Source organism: Caloenas nicobarica, chromosome 2 (genome assembly GCF_036013445.1).
Source record: "Caloenas nicobarica isolate bCalNic1 chromosome 2, bCalNic1.hap1, whole genome shotgun sequence".
Classification (NCBI taxonomy): Eukaryota; Metazoa; Chordata; class Aves; order Columbiformes; family Columbidae; genus Caloenas; species Caloenas nicobarica.
The window spans coordinates 71,639,336-71,658,309 of NC_088246.1; the positions used below are offsets into that span (position 1 = coordinate 71,639,336).

The window sequence follows — 18,974 nt, forward strand, 5'->3', positions numbered from 1 at the left end:
GTGCGGCGGGGGCGGGGCGGGCGGTGCAGGAACACCCGGGCGGTGACAGCCGGGCCCCGCCCTCCCCGCGGCGAGCGGGCGCCCGCGGCGGACATGGCAGAGCGGCGGCGTTGAGCTCCGCGCCGCCGCCCCCCGCACTTGTTGGCCGCGTCCGCCGGGGGAGGGCGGTTATCCCTGCCCGCCGCTCACCCCGCTCTGTCCGCTAAGGGAGGGCAGCGCCGGCGCCTCCGCGGAGGCGTGTGTGATGGTGCGGGCATGGCGGGGCAGCCGGCGGCCGCGGCGCTGCTGAGGCGGGGGGCGGCTGGTCCCGGTCCCGGCGGCGGCGGCGGCCAGCGGGAGCTGCCTCCCTCTCCTGCCCGCCCGGCGCTCGCCTTCCCCCGCCCCGGCCGGCGTTGAGGGAAGGAGGGAGCGCCTCGCCTCGCCGTGCCGTGCCGCCCGCCTCGCCCCTCGCCGCCGCCATGCTGCCCGGGGTGGGGGTGTTCGGCACCGGCCTGACGGCGCGGGTGATCGTGCCGCTGCTGAAGGCGGAGGGCTTCGCCGTGAAGGCGCTGTGGGGCCGCACGCCCGAGGAGGCGGAGGAGCTGGCCAAGGAGATGAGCGTCCCCTTCTACACCAGCCGCATCGACGAGGTGCTGCTGCACCAGGACGTCGACTTGGTCTGCGTCAACTTGCCGCCGCCGCTCACCCGCCAGGTTGCCGTCAAGACCCTGGGTGAGTGGGGGCAGCCCGGGGGGGGTGGGCTGGCGGGGGCGACCCCGCTCGGCGCTGGGGCTTCGCGCTGGGCTCGGGCTGAACGAGATGAAACCCCATCTCAGCGCGGAGTTTTTCCTCTGCTTTGCTTCCCCGCCACACCTTGCTTCTCCGTTCGTTTGGAGAGGGGCTTGGCCGAGCCGCGGGTGCCCGGCGCTCCCCGCTGTAGCAGGCCGAGGTGCGACGGGGAACGGCGCTGCGGCAGCCCGGGGTGTGACATCCCGCATCCCTGGTCTCCGCCGGTGTGGTCCCTGCCAGCAGGCACCCGCCCCTCCGGGATGCTCGGGCAAGCCTGGGCAGAGCCGGGCCTCACACCCTGCCCACGCAGCGGGGGAGGGAGCAGGTGTCATCCGTGTCGCGATAAAAAGGAGAAAACCATCACCCTGCCTGCGTTTGGCCGGCGGTTTCCATACGCGCCTGGCAGGGGAGCAGGGAGCTGAGCATCGCTCCCGCGGTGGGGGCACCCGCGCTGCTCGGGGGGTCGGGGGGAGCCGGCTCAGCCCCGGGTCCCCAGCGGCAAACCGGAGAGGGAGGCAGGAAACGGTGACAGCAGAGGAAGCGTTTTTTACACCCGAGGTTTAATTAAGATCACGTACAAAGGGAAGGAGGGACTGAGAAAGCAGGCACGCACTGTTGTAAGCTTCTCTGGTTTCAGGCGTGCAAAAATGTGCCGCATCTCGCTTTCTCTTAGGTGAGCCTAAGCCTGGGCTTTCAGCTTCGTGATCTCTGATCCTTAAACACTTGTTTTCTGATGGATTTTAGTGAGAGCACCCTGCGGAGTAAGGAAGTCTTAATTTATCCCTACAAATGTGGGTGGGAAAAAGGTAAAAGCGAGGGGAAAATGCTGTGAGTCATCTTCGTAGCAGAGCGCGTTGAGGTGAGCAAGTCAGGGTGGCTGGTTTGGCTCTGGGGCTGCAGCTATGTAGGCTGATTGCTATCGCTTTCAGCCTCATAAATGTGTGTGGCGTGTCGTAGTGTTACATTGCTACTGGCATTCTCATTAGAATGAGTTACCATTCAAACGCTGCTGATATCACAGGCAGCTACTGTTTTCAACCTTTAAAATTAAGCAATTAAGGGAATTAAGGCAGTACCTAAAAAAACCCTTAATTACAGTGTAGGCATTTGTCTGGAAGCCTTGCTCAGTGTTACTTTCTGTACTTGGAAATGCTTGTTTTTGAGTCAAGAGTATTTGCTTGTCTTTATAATATACTTTTGACTTTTTCCTTAAGATACAACACTTGCACCAGAAGCCTGACTTGCTTGCTGGAATGCTGTGTGAATGGATTTGTAATGTAGAAATACATACCCCACAAAACAAAAATAAAAGGCAGAGTCAAGGTAACAAGGTTTCACATTTGACGCACATTAATTTGGTGACAATTATGTCAGTTTTCCTGTGACACTCTTTCCTGCAGGTGTTGCTCATGCAAGTGCCCTGGCTTGCCTTTGCTCTTGGAGGTAGAGTCCCACGAGGTTTCAGGCAGACATGAGGCATCTGGTACAAACCCAACATTTCTGAAATAACAAAGAAACACAATTGGTGTATTTTTTTTTTCCAGGGGGTGTAAGGTGGTATTATGTTTTGACCCTCTCTGAATATTTGCAGCTAAAGTAGAAAAAAAGAAAATCTGTTCCTGAACTTGTGCTGAATTTATGAATGATGCTGACAATTGATGTAGCTGGTGATACTGATAACTTGCTGATGCAATCTGCTAGCAACAGGCTGGAGGAAAAAAAAAACCCTGTTTTCTCCCTATTCATCAGTACTGTGCCGTTCTCAGTTCCCTTTCATTTCTAGTTAATTTGGTTTCTTCCTGTTCCTCCGTTGTTGTTGTGTGTGTCTTGCAGGGGTAGTAAAATGTGTGTGAAAACACGTGGAATGGTCATTAAGTAGGGATTAAACATGTTACAAGGTGATAATGTGCAACATGTGATTTTTTTTTTTTAGTATATTACTTAAAGGATTGTTATTTACAGAAATATCTCTTGAACTATAAATAATGCTTCCCTCAGAGTTAAATTTTTACTTTTTTTTTTTTTTTTTAAAATTCAGATATTGGATTTATAACAATGAAAGTTCTTTCATGTTCATACAGGTGCAAACAAGGGGCTAGAGCAGTGGTTCTGAACTGTTGAGAAGAACACTTCCCTGCTGGGAGCTCCCATCTCCTGGTCCCCCTTGTGCTTTGTAGCTTGGAACTGCTGTGCCCGGGAGTGATTATTTTGCCTTAATCACTGAATTTTCTGTTTTGAGGGGAGGAGTACAATTGCATTAATCAAGTGGGGCTTTCAAAAGCCTCTGGTAAGCAGGGGCAATGTTGCATAGATTGAGGAAAGCAGAAGCTGGAAATACATTCCTTATGATGATAAGGAAAGGATGTGGGTCTTTTCTGTTTTTTAAATTTATTATTTTGGGGGATGTGTGTGTTTTTGTTTGGTGGGTTTTTTGGTTTTGTGTTTTTTTTCTTCCTCTTGAGATTTCGCACAAGAAACATTATGTGGCAGCTAGTGATAGGATGTAGACAGGGATACCAGAGGCTTTACTCATAGATGGAGGACTAAACACGATGCCCTGCATTGCAGCAGAAAAGGTTGAGAAAGACGTGGGTTATTTGTTAATACACCCAGGTCTGGCCTCCATATGAGGAGAGGCATATCTGGCCTGGGAGGAGACAGTGAACAGCTTTTTGTTTGTACCTGTGTTTTATTTTAAATTGGCTTGTTGCCCAAAGCTGTGTTTTCATTTGAGGAGGCTTCATTATTAAAAAAAGGCAAGGGAAGCAGTTGGCGGTGTTTCTGTTGTCTGTCTAGAACTGTGTTTACACTGTGAATTTGCAGTGTGTTCAAATCCACTCTGCCCTATTTCTGATGTGGACTCTGGAGATGAAGGTGGGGTGACACAGGTGTCCCTGCAGCTGTGTTTAACTCAGACCATGCAGCAGGAGAAATTGAGTTGCTTTGTTTTCACTGGTACCTCTGACATGTAGATCTGTTACTGTTTTAAACATATTTTTGGCGTGGTGGCTTGCCAGCCGCTATTAAAACACAAATGTGTGAATGCACCTCCCAGCTGAGGAAGTCCCCAAACTGTGGCTTCCTAGAAGCTGAGGGGAGGGGGGGAGAAAATGAGAGAAATAGGACTTTAAACTTGCCCTGTTAAGTTTTCCTCTAAGCCTCTGCTGCTCATCTCTGTTAGAAACGGGACCCTGAGCTGGGCCTGGCTCTGTATGGCAGTTTTCTTAGAAGCTAGAACAACGTTGGGTGAGTCTCTGGAACAGACAATTCCAAGAGAGAATTGGGAACTAGGCTGGTTTGGGTGATGACTGAAGGCATGAATAAAACCTGTGGCATTTTATGTGAAATATGCTGATGGCCTGTGTCACAAAGGAATCAAATTCCCTGTTTGGTTCTACAAAATGGGGCTGATCAACCCTTTCTCTTTCCTGCCTCCAGTCTATCCTACTTGCTTATGTGTTCTTTTATTTATTGCTGTTTGTACTTGCTCCCTGTAGTTGTGGCTGCTGGGTCCTTGCATAATATAAAACTAGTGTCCTGACAGACTTGCTGCTTGGTAGTCAAGAAAGATCAATGACTGAATATTTGGGTAAGCATAGAAAACAGTCTTAGTGTTGAATAAGGGTGTTTTCCCTTCTCGCTGAGCTGAGAAGTTTGGCACATTTGCTAGAAGTGGTCTGCTTTACCCCTGCCCATCTACATCAGCAATACAATTGTATACAGTCTAAACACAGAAATGTGTTTGCATACAGGCACAAAATATGTCACCAGGGTTCCTATTTGTGCTCAGCATCAGAAGAGTTGCTGGTACAGACAACGTGAGCCTCCACCTAATTCAAAATTGTCAGTGCATGACTTTTCACAATATAATCCCTCCCCCTTGTTCCATACAATATGACACTCTTCAGATCCTGACTTAAAGGGTTGCTCTGTGTGACTAAACAGCTGCCACATCAGGTGAAGTGATTTACTGCAGGTGGTGCTTGGAAGGACCTGAGGACATTTCATCTCTAAGTTGAAGGGGAAGTCACAGCTGCTTCTGAGTTTCTGGTCCTGTTGATGCTTGACTCAAGTCAACTTGGCTAAAGAGAACTTACTCCTGAGGTTCACATAAGTGTTTCTGGGGAGCTACGTGTTTTGTTTCTGGGGAGGGTCAAGTGCCAGATCTTTTAAGGCATGTCTCTGGAGATGTTACCCTTAGTTGTATTTACAGTGGTTTTGCTTACTCCTTAATCTCGTTAAGAATGAGAACACAGCGCTGTGTGCTGAATATTCACTGCATGTGTTCACAACCGCATCTACATAGTACTACTTTTAAAAATGTTTATACTGTAGTAGTGCATGATAGGAGTCCATTCCGCCTGGGGACTATACAGAATATGACTTTCCCAGCCCTCTAGAGGTCGTTCCTCTTAAAGAGCACTTAAATTTATTTGCTGACTGATACTTCTTCTATATTTGGTTGTGGTCATTAGGGAGCATCTTTATTTAGAGAGAAATGTAAATAGTACTGCCCAGATCCTCACTGACAAATGTGTCTCTGGACTGATGTCTGAAGTGGGAGGAACATCAGCTATAGTGAAGCAATTCACACATCTGATGCAATCCCTAATTAATTTCTACATTCTTCCACACCCATTCAAATCAGGCAGAGGTTGTAACAGTGGATAGAACTTGGTCCAGACTTTGTGAAGTGGTTAGGATCCTTTGGGATGAGATGCTCCATTAAAGGAAAACAGTATCATGATTATTTATTATTAATAGCAGTGTAGTATCTGTCCTGCAATGTTGAGTTTAAATTTGACTTAACAGTGGTGACTTTCAGCAGAACATGCTCTTGTACTTGGAAGGCAGATGATTTTGCAGCATATTAAATGTGAATTATGGTCATCTTATTGCAAAAGAAAAAGTCAGATGAAGTGCTGTCTATCTTTAATCAGCTGAGCTAGCAAAAGCTATGGTGCCTCTTTTGCATGTTAGAAAGTCAGTCTGAAGAGCCTGCTTGCAATTGGCTCCAAGTTGTCTTTCCACTCGAGTGATGACAGTACACTACAGCAAATGGCACCTAGCTCTTCCATTGACCTTCTTCTCTCAGTACTGTAGACCTTTAATTCCACTGTTATTCCTGTAAAACTCCTATGGAGATACTGTGAGATTTGGCCTCTGAGACAGTTAAGGTAAAGAACACTGTTCAGGTACTGTTTAAAAAACAAATAAAAATAAAACACAAAAAACCAAAAAACCTCCTTGTTTGCTTTCTGGCCTTCAAATCAAAGGTGTGTTTTCATTTTTTCCCACTTGTCCTCTTCTGCCTGGAAGTAACCACCAGATCTGTCATTGCAGTGTGAGGGTAGGTTGGGAGCCCAGTATGGACCAGGCTTGGGATACTGGGACGCTGAGCTCTTGCTGGGATGGTGCACCCAAATTGGCCTAGCCTAAGGAACAGCCAGTTGTGATTGACGTGGTTGTATTAAACTCTGTTAGGCGTGAAGACCACCGTTACGGTCCCGTACCTGGTTGTGTTGCTGGAGTTTCTTCCATACCGTTTTAAAATGGAGTGCCTGGCCCTGGGTATCCCACAAGGCTGCAAAGATGAGTTGCTGTGTTGCTGTCTCTGGACCAGTGTGGGCAGCTGAAGCAGGATGGGCTGTAACTGTTGAGGGTTGCTGCAGGTCTAGTCTTGTTCCCACTCAACCAGAGACCATAGAGGTGTCGAAAGCAGCATCTCTCAGGTCTAATAAGTTACCATCCTTTGTCAGAGGTGACTGTGCCCTGTAGGTGAGTTGTCTGGAACAAGAGTGTGCCCAAGTCCTCAGCTGTTCTGCTTCTCCCTGTGATTTAAATGGCAAAATGTGATGCTGGAGCATGGACGTGCTCCTTCCATCCACTCGAATGCTGCAGGCGTGGACCTTGAGCGCAGGAGTCCAGAAAGAAGCAAGAGCAGTGCTGGCCTCTGCTGCTGCTGATGTTGGATCTGTCACACTTTGTTAGGCAGAGCCCATAGTCAGGGTGGTGATATTTTGATGAGAAGTCTGACTTTTAAATACATGAGTCAGAGGTGCTTTTTTTGTGTGTGTGTGTGTGGTGGTGTTAGTTTGTTTTGGGTTTTTTTAAATCTTTATGTAGGCAAGTCCTTATGGCCTTTTTCTATTTCACTGTGCTTTGAACGCTGTTGTTCTTGCACCATTCTGGTCTGTAATTGGTGTCAGGAATGGTGGCATATGCAGCTATTTTTCCTACCATCAATGGTACCGGAAAACCTCAGCTGTTCCAAGACTAGCACACACTAGTGCTATTTCCAGCACAGATCCTCCCAGGGCACCCTTGTCAATGTTAAGAGGGATGCACTGGCATTAGCAATGCCATCATGTCTTGATTTGGTATTGAAAATGGCTGAAAGAGCTAAGTAGCTCTCTTAGGTGTGGCTGGCAAAGATGTGACTAATGTTAACTAGGGAAGGGCTGGAAATAGTAAGATCGTCTCCCATGAACAAAGCAGGCATTGCTGCTAAAGGTGTAAGAATGTGTGTGTTCATACTGTGACAACTGCACCCAGGCTAAGTATTGTAATTATTTAACTTCTGGAGTAAATTATTGCATCCCTAACTGGTAGGGCCATATAACATGGAAAGCAGAGGAAAACGTGTTTTCTTCTTCTTCTTTCTCGCATACCTTTGTCCTGTTCTGATATGATATGGCCGCTGTGACACTTGCTGTGGTACTGAGCTGTCTGATCCCTCTTTGACAGACCTTCCCTCTGTGACTTTCCTTCTTGTTGCTGGGTGTTGCGACTTGTGCTGCTGGTTGCTTGGTGGTATAGGCCAAGGGCAGTGGACTTCGAGTGGGAGCTGTGCAGATGAAGGACTTGGTATCCTGCTTGTGTTGTTCCAGGTTTTGGAAGAATATTAAATAACAGGGGGATTAAGGAAGAATGTGTAGATAAATGTGGAGAAAGGAGAATATGTTGGACTAAATTTTCAAGCTTCCTACTGTTGTCTTTTATCTCTCTTTTTTTTCCTTAAAGCCCTTTCATGCCAAAGATTGACACTACATGACAGATTTACTGTAAGACTCCAGACACGGAGCACAACCACTGATGGAGGCAGGGTAAAAACTCTGCAAGATGCTAAAAACATTGTTCTGACCAATTTTGTTTGAAACTAGGTAAACTGTGTTGAAGCGTATTACAATTTACTGTCCTTTTCTTTGTATGCACAGTAGATTTTGCCTATTTAGCAACAGTGGTGGCAAAGCACCAAGGATGAAAATGGAGTTAAACTTCTACTGGTGTTTCTCACAGGCCTCTGCAATGTAACAACACCCTTCACTGTTAATATCAGTTTGCCACAGTGTTATCCGGAGCTGCTACGAATTGTTCTGGTTTCCTCAAACCACCAAAGCAGAAGTGTTTACCCTACTGCTTTTTGTTTATTATTCATATAAAAACCTCTTAGCTCATAAGAGTGAGCTGTTAAAGTCAGGGACTTAATTTACAAGGTCAGTGTGCATGCAGGTAACAAAACCACACTCCTCACAAAAAATGATTTCAGGTCTTAAGTCTTGATTTAAACAAATCGATTTAAATGGCTGTGTAATTAAACAGGAACAATCCCTTGTGTAGGTTCCATAAATTGATTTAAGGCCTGGTCTGCACATAGATTTTTTTTTTTGTACCAGTATAATTATGACTGCAAGGGGTATGATTTCTTTAATGTAATAATTGCTGCACGGCCATTAAAAGTCCAGCTGGTGTGACTCCTGGCCTGAGTGCCGTTCTGCCAGCATAATGGCATCTCTATTTGGTACAGGTTATTCCTGCTCCTGTGCAGGCATAAATGGTTGGTTGCATATACATTTAGAGTGTTCAGCTGATATAAATGTGTCAGTGTTACTGGTATAGTCCAGGTGTAGATGTGTTGGTACATCTATACCCTGCATAAAGGTGGCTGATGTATTAATTTAGGTGGTTTATTGTTGTGGACAGTGGAAGGAATCCAGTTTGGTGTTTGGGTCACTGAGTTTGGAGACCTTTGAGCAAAAGTCCCCAAAAGGTCTAAAGAGGCTTTCTGTGCTTGTTCAGGAGCTGGCTATGCTAAAAATGTGGTGAAGAGCAGAGGAGGCCGGGCCTGGCTGCACCACACAGCGGGCACTGAACACCAGTGTCAGACAAGACTCATGTACCTGGCAAGTGGAAGTGTAATTATCCTTGAGTGCCGTGGGTACCTCTGGTAGCTGCACTTCCATGCGGTGGAACTGGCACCCAGGGTAGCATAAACACCAGATCTTATTAACAGACAGGACTGTGATCAGACCCACAGGGTAACAAGAATTTTAGGGAGTTGTGGGGGATGAGAGTTTACCTACCCTCCCTACCTCTTCTCCTTTGGAGAGAGATAATAGCATCCTTTGTTTTAACACAGCCAGGGCTAATGATGAGAGTTATTATCTATCATGCCTAACTCCTAAGTATGAGCATGGTGCAGAGCGCAGAAAATGAGAACATGGTGAGAGGAACTTGATTGGTGGTAATGTAAGAATAAACATAATGATTTAACACATGGAGTAAAATTACTTTTGTCATTTGCTACTGTGCCAGAGTTTTAACCTCAGGGTGAAAACTAGTGCCTTCAATTCCATCACAGCAGCAGTTGCAGCTTTAGTGAAGCAGATGGGGGTGAAAAAAAGGTAGCAACTTTGTTTTGCATTCTGATGTTTCCATGGCTTTTATCAGCAAAAGACCCTTGTTTTGGCATTTCCTTGCAGTGAATGTTTGGCAGTCTTTAGCTCTTCCATCTGGCCAATTTTGCAAGGAAATGCCCAGAAGGGAGGTCATGGTTGAATTAAATACTGTCTCTAGGGTACTGGGCTTCACATGACTAATGAGAAGCTTTTAAAAATCTAAAGGGAGTCAAGCAAGGAGAGAGAACTTTAAAATAGTAGCTGTCCTTTCTGGTCTGAAGTGATGTTGCTTGAAAATGTGAAACCAAGTGCTAGACTCAGCACTCAGAATTCTTTCTCTTGGTGTCTGTACATATGCATGATATGTAATTCTATATGTGTGCATAGATATACAAATTTTTTTTAAAAAGGTGAAAAATACATAAATTAAAAATTCCTGGAAGTCCCTCCCATTCCCTCATTTCCTCAGCTCATAAAAGACAATGCAACTGTTACTGTTTTGTGTGGGGATAGGAAAGGGGAGAGAGAATAGCTCTGAGAACATCTGGAAGGGTTGTAGCCAAGCACGTGCATGTTAAAATAAATTCCAGAAACGTGCCTGAAAAATGCCTGCAAAAGCTTGGATTCTGATCCTCCTTGCTCTACTGTAAATGCAAGTAAAGCTCTACTGGATCAAAGGAAATAGCTGAAATTTACAGTGACATTACTGGGAACACATTGTGGCCTGAAAGAAAAACTCCCCATGCCACAGGGAGGGGAGCTTGGCCTTACCAGATCTGTGTCCTCTCGGCAAAGGCATCTCTGCCAACTTAGGAAATGATTGGTGCGAGTCTTGGGACACGGTTCTGCAAACCTTTGCTTACTTCAGTAGTCCTCTTGAAGACAAAATCCCTGATTCCTTACAGGGAATATTAGTCAGGTGCAATAATTCATGTAAGCAGGAATTTGCTTGCGAACTACTTTTGTGCCAGTTTAACAAAAAACCCCCTGAAGATATAGCTACTTCTATGTAATTCCACAGCTCAATACGGTTGTGCTTCTATAACATGTTACGGCAGCATGTCTGCAGGAATAAAAAATTAGATGTAAAATATTTGGAGCAGAAGTGCTTAGAAACGTTAGCCACAGCCTGTGAAAGTCTATCACTAAAGAAGCATGACAGAGCTTGCAGAACTCTTGTGTGACTTGCTGCTTGCTTTGAAGGAACTTGACAATTTAGTGTTGTGAAAGATGCTTGGTGGTTAAACAGTGTGAGATGCTCTGATAAAGACTCGCTTCTCAGGCAGAGCGCTAAGCAGCACCCCCTGAGACTAGTTTGTGGATACAGCATTATCCAAATGCATGAAAAGGTGTCTTGAATTTTGTATCCTTGGTTAAGAGGCGGGACTCATTATTCATGTTGCATGCTTAAAAATCTCTGTCATGAGATACCCAATTTGCAGGGATTTGCGTCTTTGCTAAACTAGTCAAAGTATGTTTGGACATGGTCTATGACAATTGGTGTAGCTTGAGAGAATCATGGAACTGAAATGTAATTCTGACTATAATTTTTACTGAACTCCACCATCTAACCATTAGGAAAAAAATACTTCGATGCATTGTATGCCTAAAAAGAGGAAAGCCTGTGTTTGCAAGGCATCTCACTTCTATCTTATAAATGCTGATCTGTTTGCTTGTGAGATTCAGTGCTAGCTAGCAGATTTATTTTTGCCTTTGATTATAGTGCTGTCTCGCAGCTCTTCATATAAATTTAATTGTGTTGACACTGTGGTTGTCATTGTTTGAAATTACAGATTTGTTCACAGAGGTGAAGGTGATCCTTCAAGGTCTGATGTACGCAGATGTTTTGGTGGCTGCTGAGACCACATCTGCTGCTATCTGTGTGCAGAGAGACCTGACCCCTTTTGTGGGGACAAAATCGTTGCATTATACCCTTGGTGTGTGTTTGAGACTCTTATCCGCTGTAAGCAAGAGTGGCATGATGAGAATAAGCTCGAGGATTTCTGTCCTGAGCTTTCCTCTGCTGTAATGTAGGTTTTGCATTTTAATTATCTTGTGCCTACCTGCCTTCCTGAAGCTGGTTTCATCTTTCAGGACTTCCAAAGCTACAGACTGGGGATGGGGGAGCACAGCGGGATTAAGAGACTTGCTGAAACTTGTGTGGGAAACTGGTGACAGGGACAGAAGTTGGGTCCTGTGTCTGCTCTTGTCTTTCCGCACGAGACCTGCTGGGGCTGAACGCTGTTGGGTGGATGGTGATTGTGACAAACGCGTCTGAGCTGCTGGAAGAGGACCCGTCTCGGTCACTCTGGCTGTGGCTTTTCCCTGGATGGTTGTGCTGGTGGTCTAAAAGCAGAGTGGGACAAGAGGAGTTGGGGGCAGTGCAGAGAAACCTGATTCCCAGTTGAAAACAAGCTCTATGCTCCTTTTGTGGCTCTCCCTTTTTAACGTGTGTGGGGCAGTTTGTGAAGGAGTTGCAAGAGCTGTTGGAGGGGACTCCGTTCTCCAGGGAAGATGCATGGCTGGGATCGAGTGATCCGTGTCTGTGTCGAGTTTGAGGATTCTATCTGTCACTGGATATTCTTTGGGTTATTAATGCAAGTAATCATCTTTCCAGTGTTGGAGCTTTATTTAACAGATGCTGTGAAAATCTTATTAAGCCAGCTTGCTATGAGCAGTGACCGCTCAGCAGCTAAGAGACTTATGCATTTATATTTAATGAAGTATGGAGTTTGTCTTTAGTGTATGTTATGGCCTTCTGCATACTGGGAAACTCTTTTCTTCAGCAAACGGGCAGTGTCTTTCCGTGCTGACTGGCAAAACCACTTTTTTGGAAGGCACACAGTAGTGTACACATAAGCAATGTTGGTTGCAAATAGAATGTTGAACATTGGCTTAAGAGGATGGGAGCAAGTTCAGATTTGCAGCTGCTGTTAGGAGGTGCTAAAGTGTAAAAAGATACTTAATATCAGGTCTGAACTTTTTTTTAGTCCTGGAGACTGCTTGGCTAGGACCTCCTGCATTGGGCAGAATAATCTGAAAGCACTGAATGACAGGAAGTAGGGTTCTGGTAGCTGCTAGAGCTGTTATGTACTGTCTCAGTGTAATTATGCTTATGAGAAATTTGCGCTAGATGGAACTGCACTGTATGGGGCCACGTGCGATGTCTTTCCTTTTCTGGCTACATCTGGCTACATATGGAAGTGGCCTCAAGTTGTGCAAGGGGAGGTTTAGATTGGATATTAGGAAAAATTTCTTCACGGAAAGGGTTGCCGGGCATTGGAACAGGCTGCCCAGGGAAGTGGTGGAGTCACCATCCCTGGAGGTGTTTAAAAGGCGTTTAGACGAGGTTCTTAGGGACATGGTTTAGTGCTAGAGTTAGGTTGTGGTTGGGCTCTGTGATCCTGAGGGTCTCTTCCAACTGACGTGGTTCTATGATTCTATGTATTTAGGTCGTTTCACCAAGTCAATAAATAGGTGGAGTATTTGAAAACATTTCATTCTCTTGGTGCTCAAAATAAATTTGTGGGGTCATGTTCTAACTGCTGAACTGGATTTTGGCAAATCATTAAAGGTTCCCTTGAAGAGTCTTAAAAGTAATGCAACAATTGTGATATTAACTGGCCTTGTAACCTCTTCAGCATCATGAATGAGGAATGGATTTTGCGGCTTTTGCTTACTTTGGGGAGGAATGACTCTCATATCTCTTTTCACTGAAAAGGATGCATCGAAGTGTTAACAGTACAGGAGATACCTGCACCATAAGGTTGGTAGTGTAGAAGTATATGAAACTCTTTCTTTGTGTGTTGTTGGCTGTGTGTTGGTGGTGTTTGTTTGCTTGTTTGTTTTTTCCTACTGAATATATTTTACCAAGGCACTGAGGACATGGTTTTGGCACTCTGAGAGGACTGTGTTTTCAGAGTTCTCCTAACAGATAACATCCATGCTGATCGTTTCCTGCTTGGAACTGTTAGGTGTTTGTACCACAGCTCTGGACCAGGGCAAGGAAGATGGATATTTGTAGGTTTTCATAACCATCTGTCTGATCTAAGTACGCTCACCTAAATTCTGTGTGGATTGTGTAGTGCTTACAGCTGGGAACTCAGTGTAGGAACCTAGGAGGTTCATAGTGAGTGTAAATATATGTATATATTCTTTGTCTGTGTATCAAAAAATCTCTAGAACAAACTTCGGGTGGGCTCGTGCTGCGGCAGTAGGCTTGTGAAGTTGCTGCAACTGTTAATGCACAAAAAACTGAGAGTATTGTATTCTTCAGGTCCTGCCAGCAAATGAAAAGATATGAATTTGCAGTTGAGTATTGTTTACAGAATACATATCTCTAGTAATTACCTTTTCAGTCTCTCCTTTCTGTCTTTTTCTATCTACCTGTTCTTTTATTCCTGGGCTTGCCTGGCACTGTAAAGCCTGTTAGGGCCTGAAACTAATATTAGGGAAATTAAAGGTGTGAATAATGATGCTTACTTCAATTTGCTTGCAGCGAACAGTGGGTGTAGTTTCTTAGAAAAAAAGAAATGGCCACAGAGAAAGAGAAGTCAGAAAATTAGCTTCAGACTAAGATGGACTCCATAGCAGTGATTGGAGAACTGTGTACCGTAAGCCTCTGTTCTGATTTAATGGAGCTGTGCTGTCCCAGTCTCTAAACCTGTAATTACAAGACTGAGAGAGGAATTGAAGTGGACAGTAGTTAGGACATTAAAATATCATCGATAATGTGGGGAACAGTATGCCTTATGTGCTTTATTTAAAGGAACTAGACAATAATTCATTCAAAATGCCTTAAGTTGTCAGTCTTGGGGCTTGTTTCTTCTTCTGAACATTCAAGCAACTGTCAATTGCTTCACAGGGTGCAAGACAGTGGAAATTTGGGGCCTAAGTCAAAACAAGATATTTATAATCAAATATTCATTTTGTTACGATTAAGCGACATTCAACTGGCCCATTGCTTTTCAGGCATGCCAGCCGGAAACAAGACCTGTGTGGAGTAATCTAAGATTTACCTCTACATTTCCTGGAATTAAATCTTTTGTGTTCATGCTGGTAGCTCCCTGTGCACTCATGCAACTCAAACTCTTTCCCACAAAAATATGGATGCAGTTCGTCATCTTCATTCCTCCTTGGGATTAAATTAACCAGAGGTGGGGCAGGTGAAGAACACTTTGGGCAGCTGGGGGCAGGAGTCCATGTGCTTCTGGTTCCCAGTTTCACAGATCCTATAGCCCTTAACACAGCTGTGAAAATCCTTTTCTCCTGTGCTTTTTTCACAGCTCTGAGAAGTTTTACAGTGATGGGAAAACTCTCAGCGCTGTCAATAGCCGCAGGTGTCCAAGTCTGTTGATTCGAAGCACATCAATAGCAGTGAATGACCGGAGGCAGTGTTAGGTTGCAGGGCTCTTCCAGAAAGTGAGATGTCACTTGGATGGGAGGCGGATGTATTGTCAAGTCTTGTTTTCAAGGTCAAGTGCTAAAAGATCCACAGCCCTAAAGAACACATTGTCTCTGAAATTTTTGGTCATTCAAAAGCTTTCAAATGTGGCCCACGAGAGTTGGATCAGTATTAGGAGTGTGTCACAGCTCCTATGCATGGTGCTAAATCAATTTCCATGTGCCTAAAATATAAAGATGTCAAAACCTTCTGATTTGCTACTGGCAGAAAGTCATCTATTGGAAGCTGCTCTCTGTCCAGCAATAATTGTTTTGTCTAGAACTCCCAAAGAAACTGATTTCTACTGGACAGAGCATTAGAAGAAATGGAGAGCCAAACCCATTCAGTTGCATTGTCTTGGCACTTCTGCGAGATTGAAAAAGGTGGCCAGACCAAGGTTTTTAAACAATTTTTTTTTTTTGGTAGTGTAGTGTTCGCTTTATGGCTGATGCCTTTTTGCCAAGTTTCATCTTGGAACAGTTTTTATAGTTAAGCTGTAAATACTGGGAGTGGTATAGAGTGGAGCTGATGATGGAAATGTGCAGTGGACCATAGCCGTGCCATGTTGCCACTGCTATTGATACCTAAAATCAAAAAAGCTTTGGGCAAATCAGAGAATATTGGTTTGTTCTCTGTGTGGCTGATTTTTCTTACATTCAGTAGCTTGTATTAGGCTTGGTACCTTCATTTGGAAGCAGTGCCAAAAAACGAAACTTATGGGGAGGGGGAGTAGTGTGGGCTGTTGAATGGTTGAAGTCCTGGATTAGGGGTAGAAACCACCCAAGTCTCCCTCTGTCCCCTTTTGCAGGAGCCAGGTGCTTGCTGCAGGTTCCTTGAATGTGACCGCAGCACGGCAAGCCATGCCCAGCTTTGTGCAATGCCTGATGTCGAAAAGGCCATAGCATTCTTTGGCATTTCTTGTCTTCAAAAACACACACTCGGAAATGCCAGATAACATTTGCCTGGAAGAGGAGGATGTGTTTCAGTGAAATGATAAGAGAGGAGGGGCTGCCTGAGCATGCAACACCTCCCTCCTTAGAAATAGGGAAAATAGATGAATGCAGAAAGTGGAAAAGCACCCGTCATGCTGACAAATTTGGGCTGAGGAAACCAGCCAAATAAAGGGTGGCAGGGGAGGGGATGGGAGAGAGCCAGAGCAGGAGGGAGCGAGTGTTTAAGGCAGCAGGCCGTGCTGCTGTCACAGGGCTAGCAAAGAAAAATGGAAGGGGAAAGAGTATGGCTGAGTGGTTGTGGCTGCAACTCTTGATCTCCCTGCCCACTTTCCCTCTCACCAGCTGTGGGATGCGTGCCCCATCTCTGTCCCGCTACTGGGCTCTGGGTGGCTTCCCTGGAAGGGACAGGGCAGCAGGTACGCCTGGACATGCTGTGGGAGCTGCTGTGGTGTGTGGGGGTCCCTGGCAGCAAGATGTGGGCGGGAGGAGAGGGGCTGAGGCAGGACCTGAAGTGGTTTGCTTTGCACTGGGCAAGGGTGAAGCAGGAGGGATGTTGGGGGGAGGAAGATATCATTGACTTCAGTGGGAGCTCTAACATCTCCAGCACTGAGATACAGTGAATTAATGAACCCTTCTTGGAAGAGAAAATGATAGCCATACACCTTGGAGATGGGAAAGGTTGAAGAAAGAAGTATGTTCTCTTACCATCTTTTCTTCAAGCTAGCTTGATCTTCCCAGAGAAAGACTCTTTAAAGGTTCTCTCCCTGTGGACTTTGACTTCATAGATCAAGACTCCTGAGAAATAAAGCAACCTGTCTGGCACTGCTGACTTCATGCTGAGTTACCGAGCACTGTTCTGGTCAGGCAGAAAATGCTTTGGGCACCAAATGCAACAGCTTACTGAGAACATCACTGTGGTGGTAAAGGATGGTTAGCCTTCCTCTAGAAGAACAGGAGGAAGGCAAAGGGGATTTAAGCACAGTTACAGGTTTTCGGTTTATTAAACAGGGGTGATGAATAGCTGTTTCAGCATCAATAAGCCATGAAACATTCGATAAGAGCTTGTTGAATAACTTCAGAAGTTTTTGCCAAGCACAGTAGGGTCTGTTTGTGACCTCTGATGTACCTGCCTGTGGCACAGCCTCACAAATTTTCAGGTATGTGAGCTGTCTTCTTACCAAGTTGGTTGCTGAAACACACTGTAGGCAGCAAGCCAGTGTCACCTGGCCTGAATTAATCCTTTGTGTAGAAAATGGATAACAGTCTGTTTAAAAATTTTGTTTTTGAGAGGAAGGCTTCGCAGAGAGAGCTTTCTTCCTGTGCTCTGGGATTGGAACAGCACTGGTCAGAGCTCTGTCAAGGCTTGCTCTTGGTTGCCACACTCAGCTCTGGGTCACAACCCTGCCATCAGCCTTGTTTTGCTGATGCCACCCATCTCCTCTTAGTGAGGACCTGTAAAGATACCTATGTATTAGCCTGACCTGCGCTACCATGCTGTTTTGGCAGCAAGCGTTATGGTTAGGTGGGCTCAAATTTATTTGCTGTCATGTTTGAATGGAGTTAAATGCCGCAGTGGTAAAAAAGATGCTGTTACCAGCATTCCTGCAGTCTCCTTCACTGCTGAGACCCACGCTGAACTTCCCTGGTGTGTGCAGTACTCAAGTATACTCCTGGCAGCCCCAGGAGTCCCCAGCCAGTGGCTTGTAGCCAACACATTGCTTGTGGGTGTCTTCACAGTGATCTATGGCTCTGCCAGGCCCAGGTGGAAAGGGAGAGCAAACGAAGTGGTGCTTTTATCTGTTCAAGTGTTCTTTCTTCTGGGTCAGACAAGGTTTAAGATTATTCCTTGGCTGCATGAGCAGGGCTCGTGTCTGGAGGGAGAGGAAGAAGGATGTTTAGGTCCTGATGGATCCTTCTTGAAGCTCTTGTTTATTATCAGTCTCCAGAGTGGGAATGCATGACAGAAATACTGTTTCTCTTTTCCTGGGGCAGTATTTCTGCCTTGTGAATTAAAGGGTACGTCTTCAATCAAAAACCAGCAACAGAAACGAAATTGTGAGGATGTGAGTGATGCTTTGTCTTAAGAAGGGTTAAAGGTACAGTACAGCAGTGTTATTCAACATGAAGTCTGTGAAATAAGAGTCTGCAGATACATACCTTCCTCTAAGTGTGGGCAATCAATCTGCAAATGGAAAAAATGCAATAAATTAGTATTTCAAGCTTAATTTAGTGTTTATATGGTAGCAAATGACAGAAACGCAGGACCAAGACACAAGACAGCTCTTCTTCCCTCTTGACTCCTGGAAAAGCTGGGTGGTCCTTGGATTAAAAGTTTTTGAGAATGCTTTGCTTCTAAGTTACTGCTAATTGTTACCCATCTATCACCTGATGCACAGCCCACACTGGCACATTTCTGAGCACTGGGCTTGAAATGGAGAGCTAAGAGAGCTGTGACTTGCTTGACTTGGCTCAATGAAGGGCTTAGCCTTTTCCTAACATGGCTATTTCTAGAGTTTGCATGACTTTGTACAGTTGAGCTATGTTTTTCTTCTCCTGGCTTCTTTTTATGCAAGTTTTTCTCATGTGAAATATTTTTGGTTAGACGAGATTTACAAGGAGGAGTTGATGTTGCATTTCAAGGTTTGCTTCTGCTATTGCATTGGCTTTACTGACATCATATCCCCTGGGGTCAAACCTCTGGGCTGAGAGCCAGTTTTTAAAAAAGATTTTCTGTTTTTTTCAGGGTGGAGGAATACTTTGTAATTTCACCCCCTATGAGTTTACCTTCTCTCTCTTGCCCTGCTCATTCATTATTTCAGATTCCACCTCTACAATATGGAAAAAAGGGCTAGTTTAGCCCTTATTGTGATACTTCATGCTTAACCATCTGCTTAGAAGGCATTGATGATACTACATGCAGCTTGATCTCCTCCTGACTCATTTCTGAATTGTTGGTACATCCCTGTATGGTGTTAAGCAATCTTTGAACCTTACTGTGTCACAGCAGTATACATGAGGAGTAAATCTACTGAAGTCAGTCAAGTAATACCAGCATGAAACTGGAGTGACCAGAAAATCGTGTCTCCTTTCTTCTGGATTATGTACAGCAGAGAGGAGTAAAAGCCTCAAGTA

General features: G+C 45.2%; 1 protein-coding gene across 1 annotated transcript in view; it reads left to right on the top strand.

Annotated features, from left to right (window-relative positions):
• The first annotated feature begins 415 nt into the window (after nt 1–415).
• The window catches only part of GFOD1 (Gfo/Idh/MocA-like oxidoreductase domain containing 1), a 76,191-nt gene continuing 57,632 nt past the window's right edge, over nt 416–18,974 (top strand). The window contains exon 1 of the mRNA XM_065629823.1: nt 416–711. Within this exon, the coding sequence (XP_065485895.1) occupies nt 459–711 (253 nt within the window). The 5' untranslated portion in view covers nt 416–458. The remainder of the gene's footprint in view (nt 712–18,974) is intronic.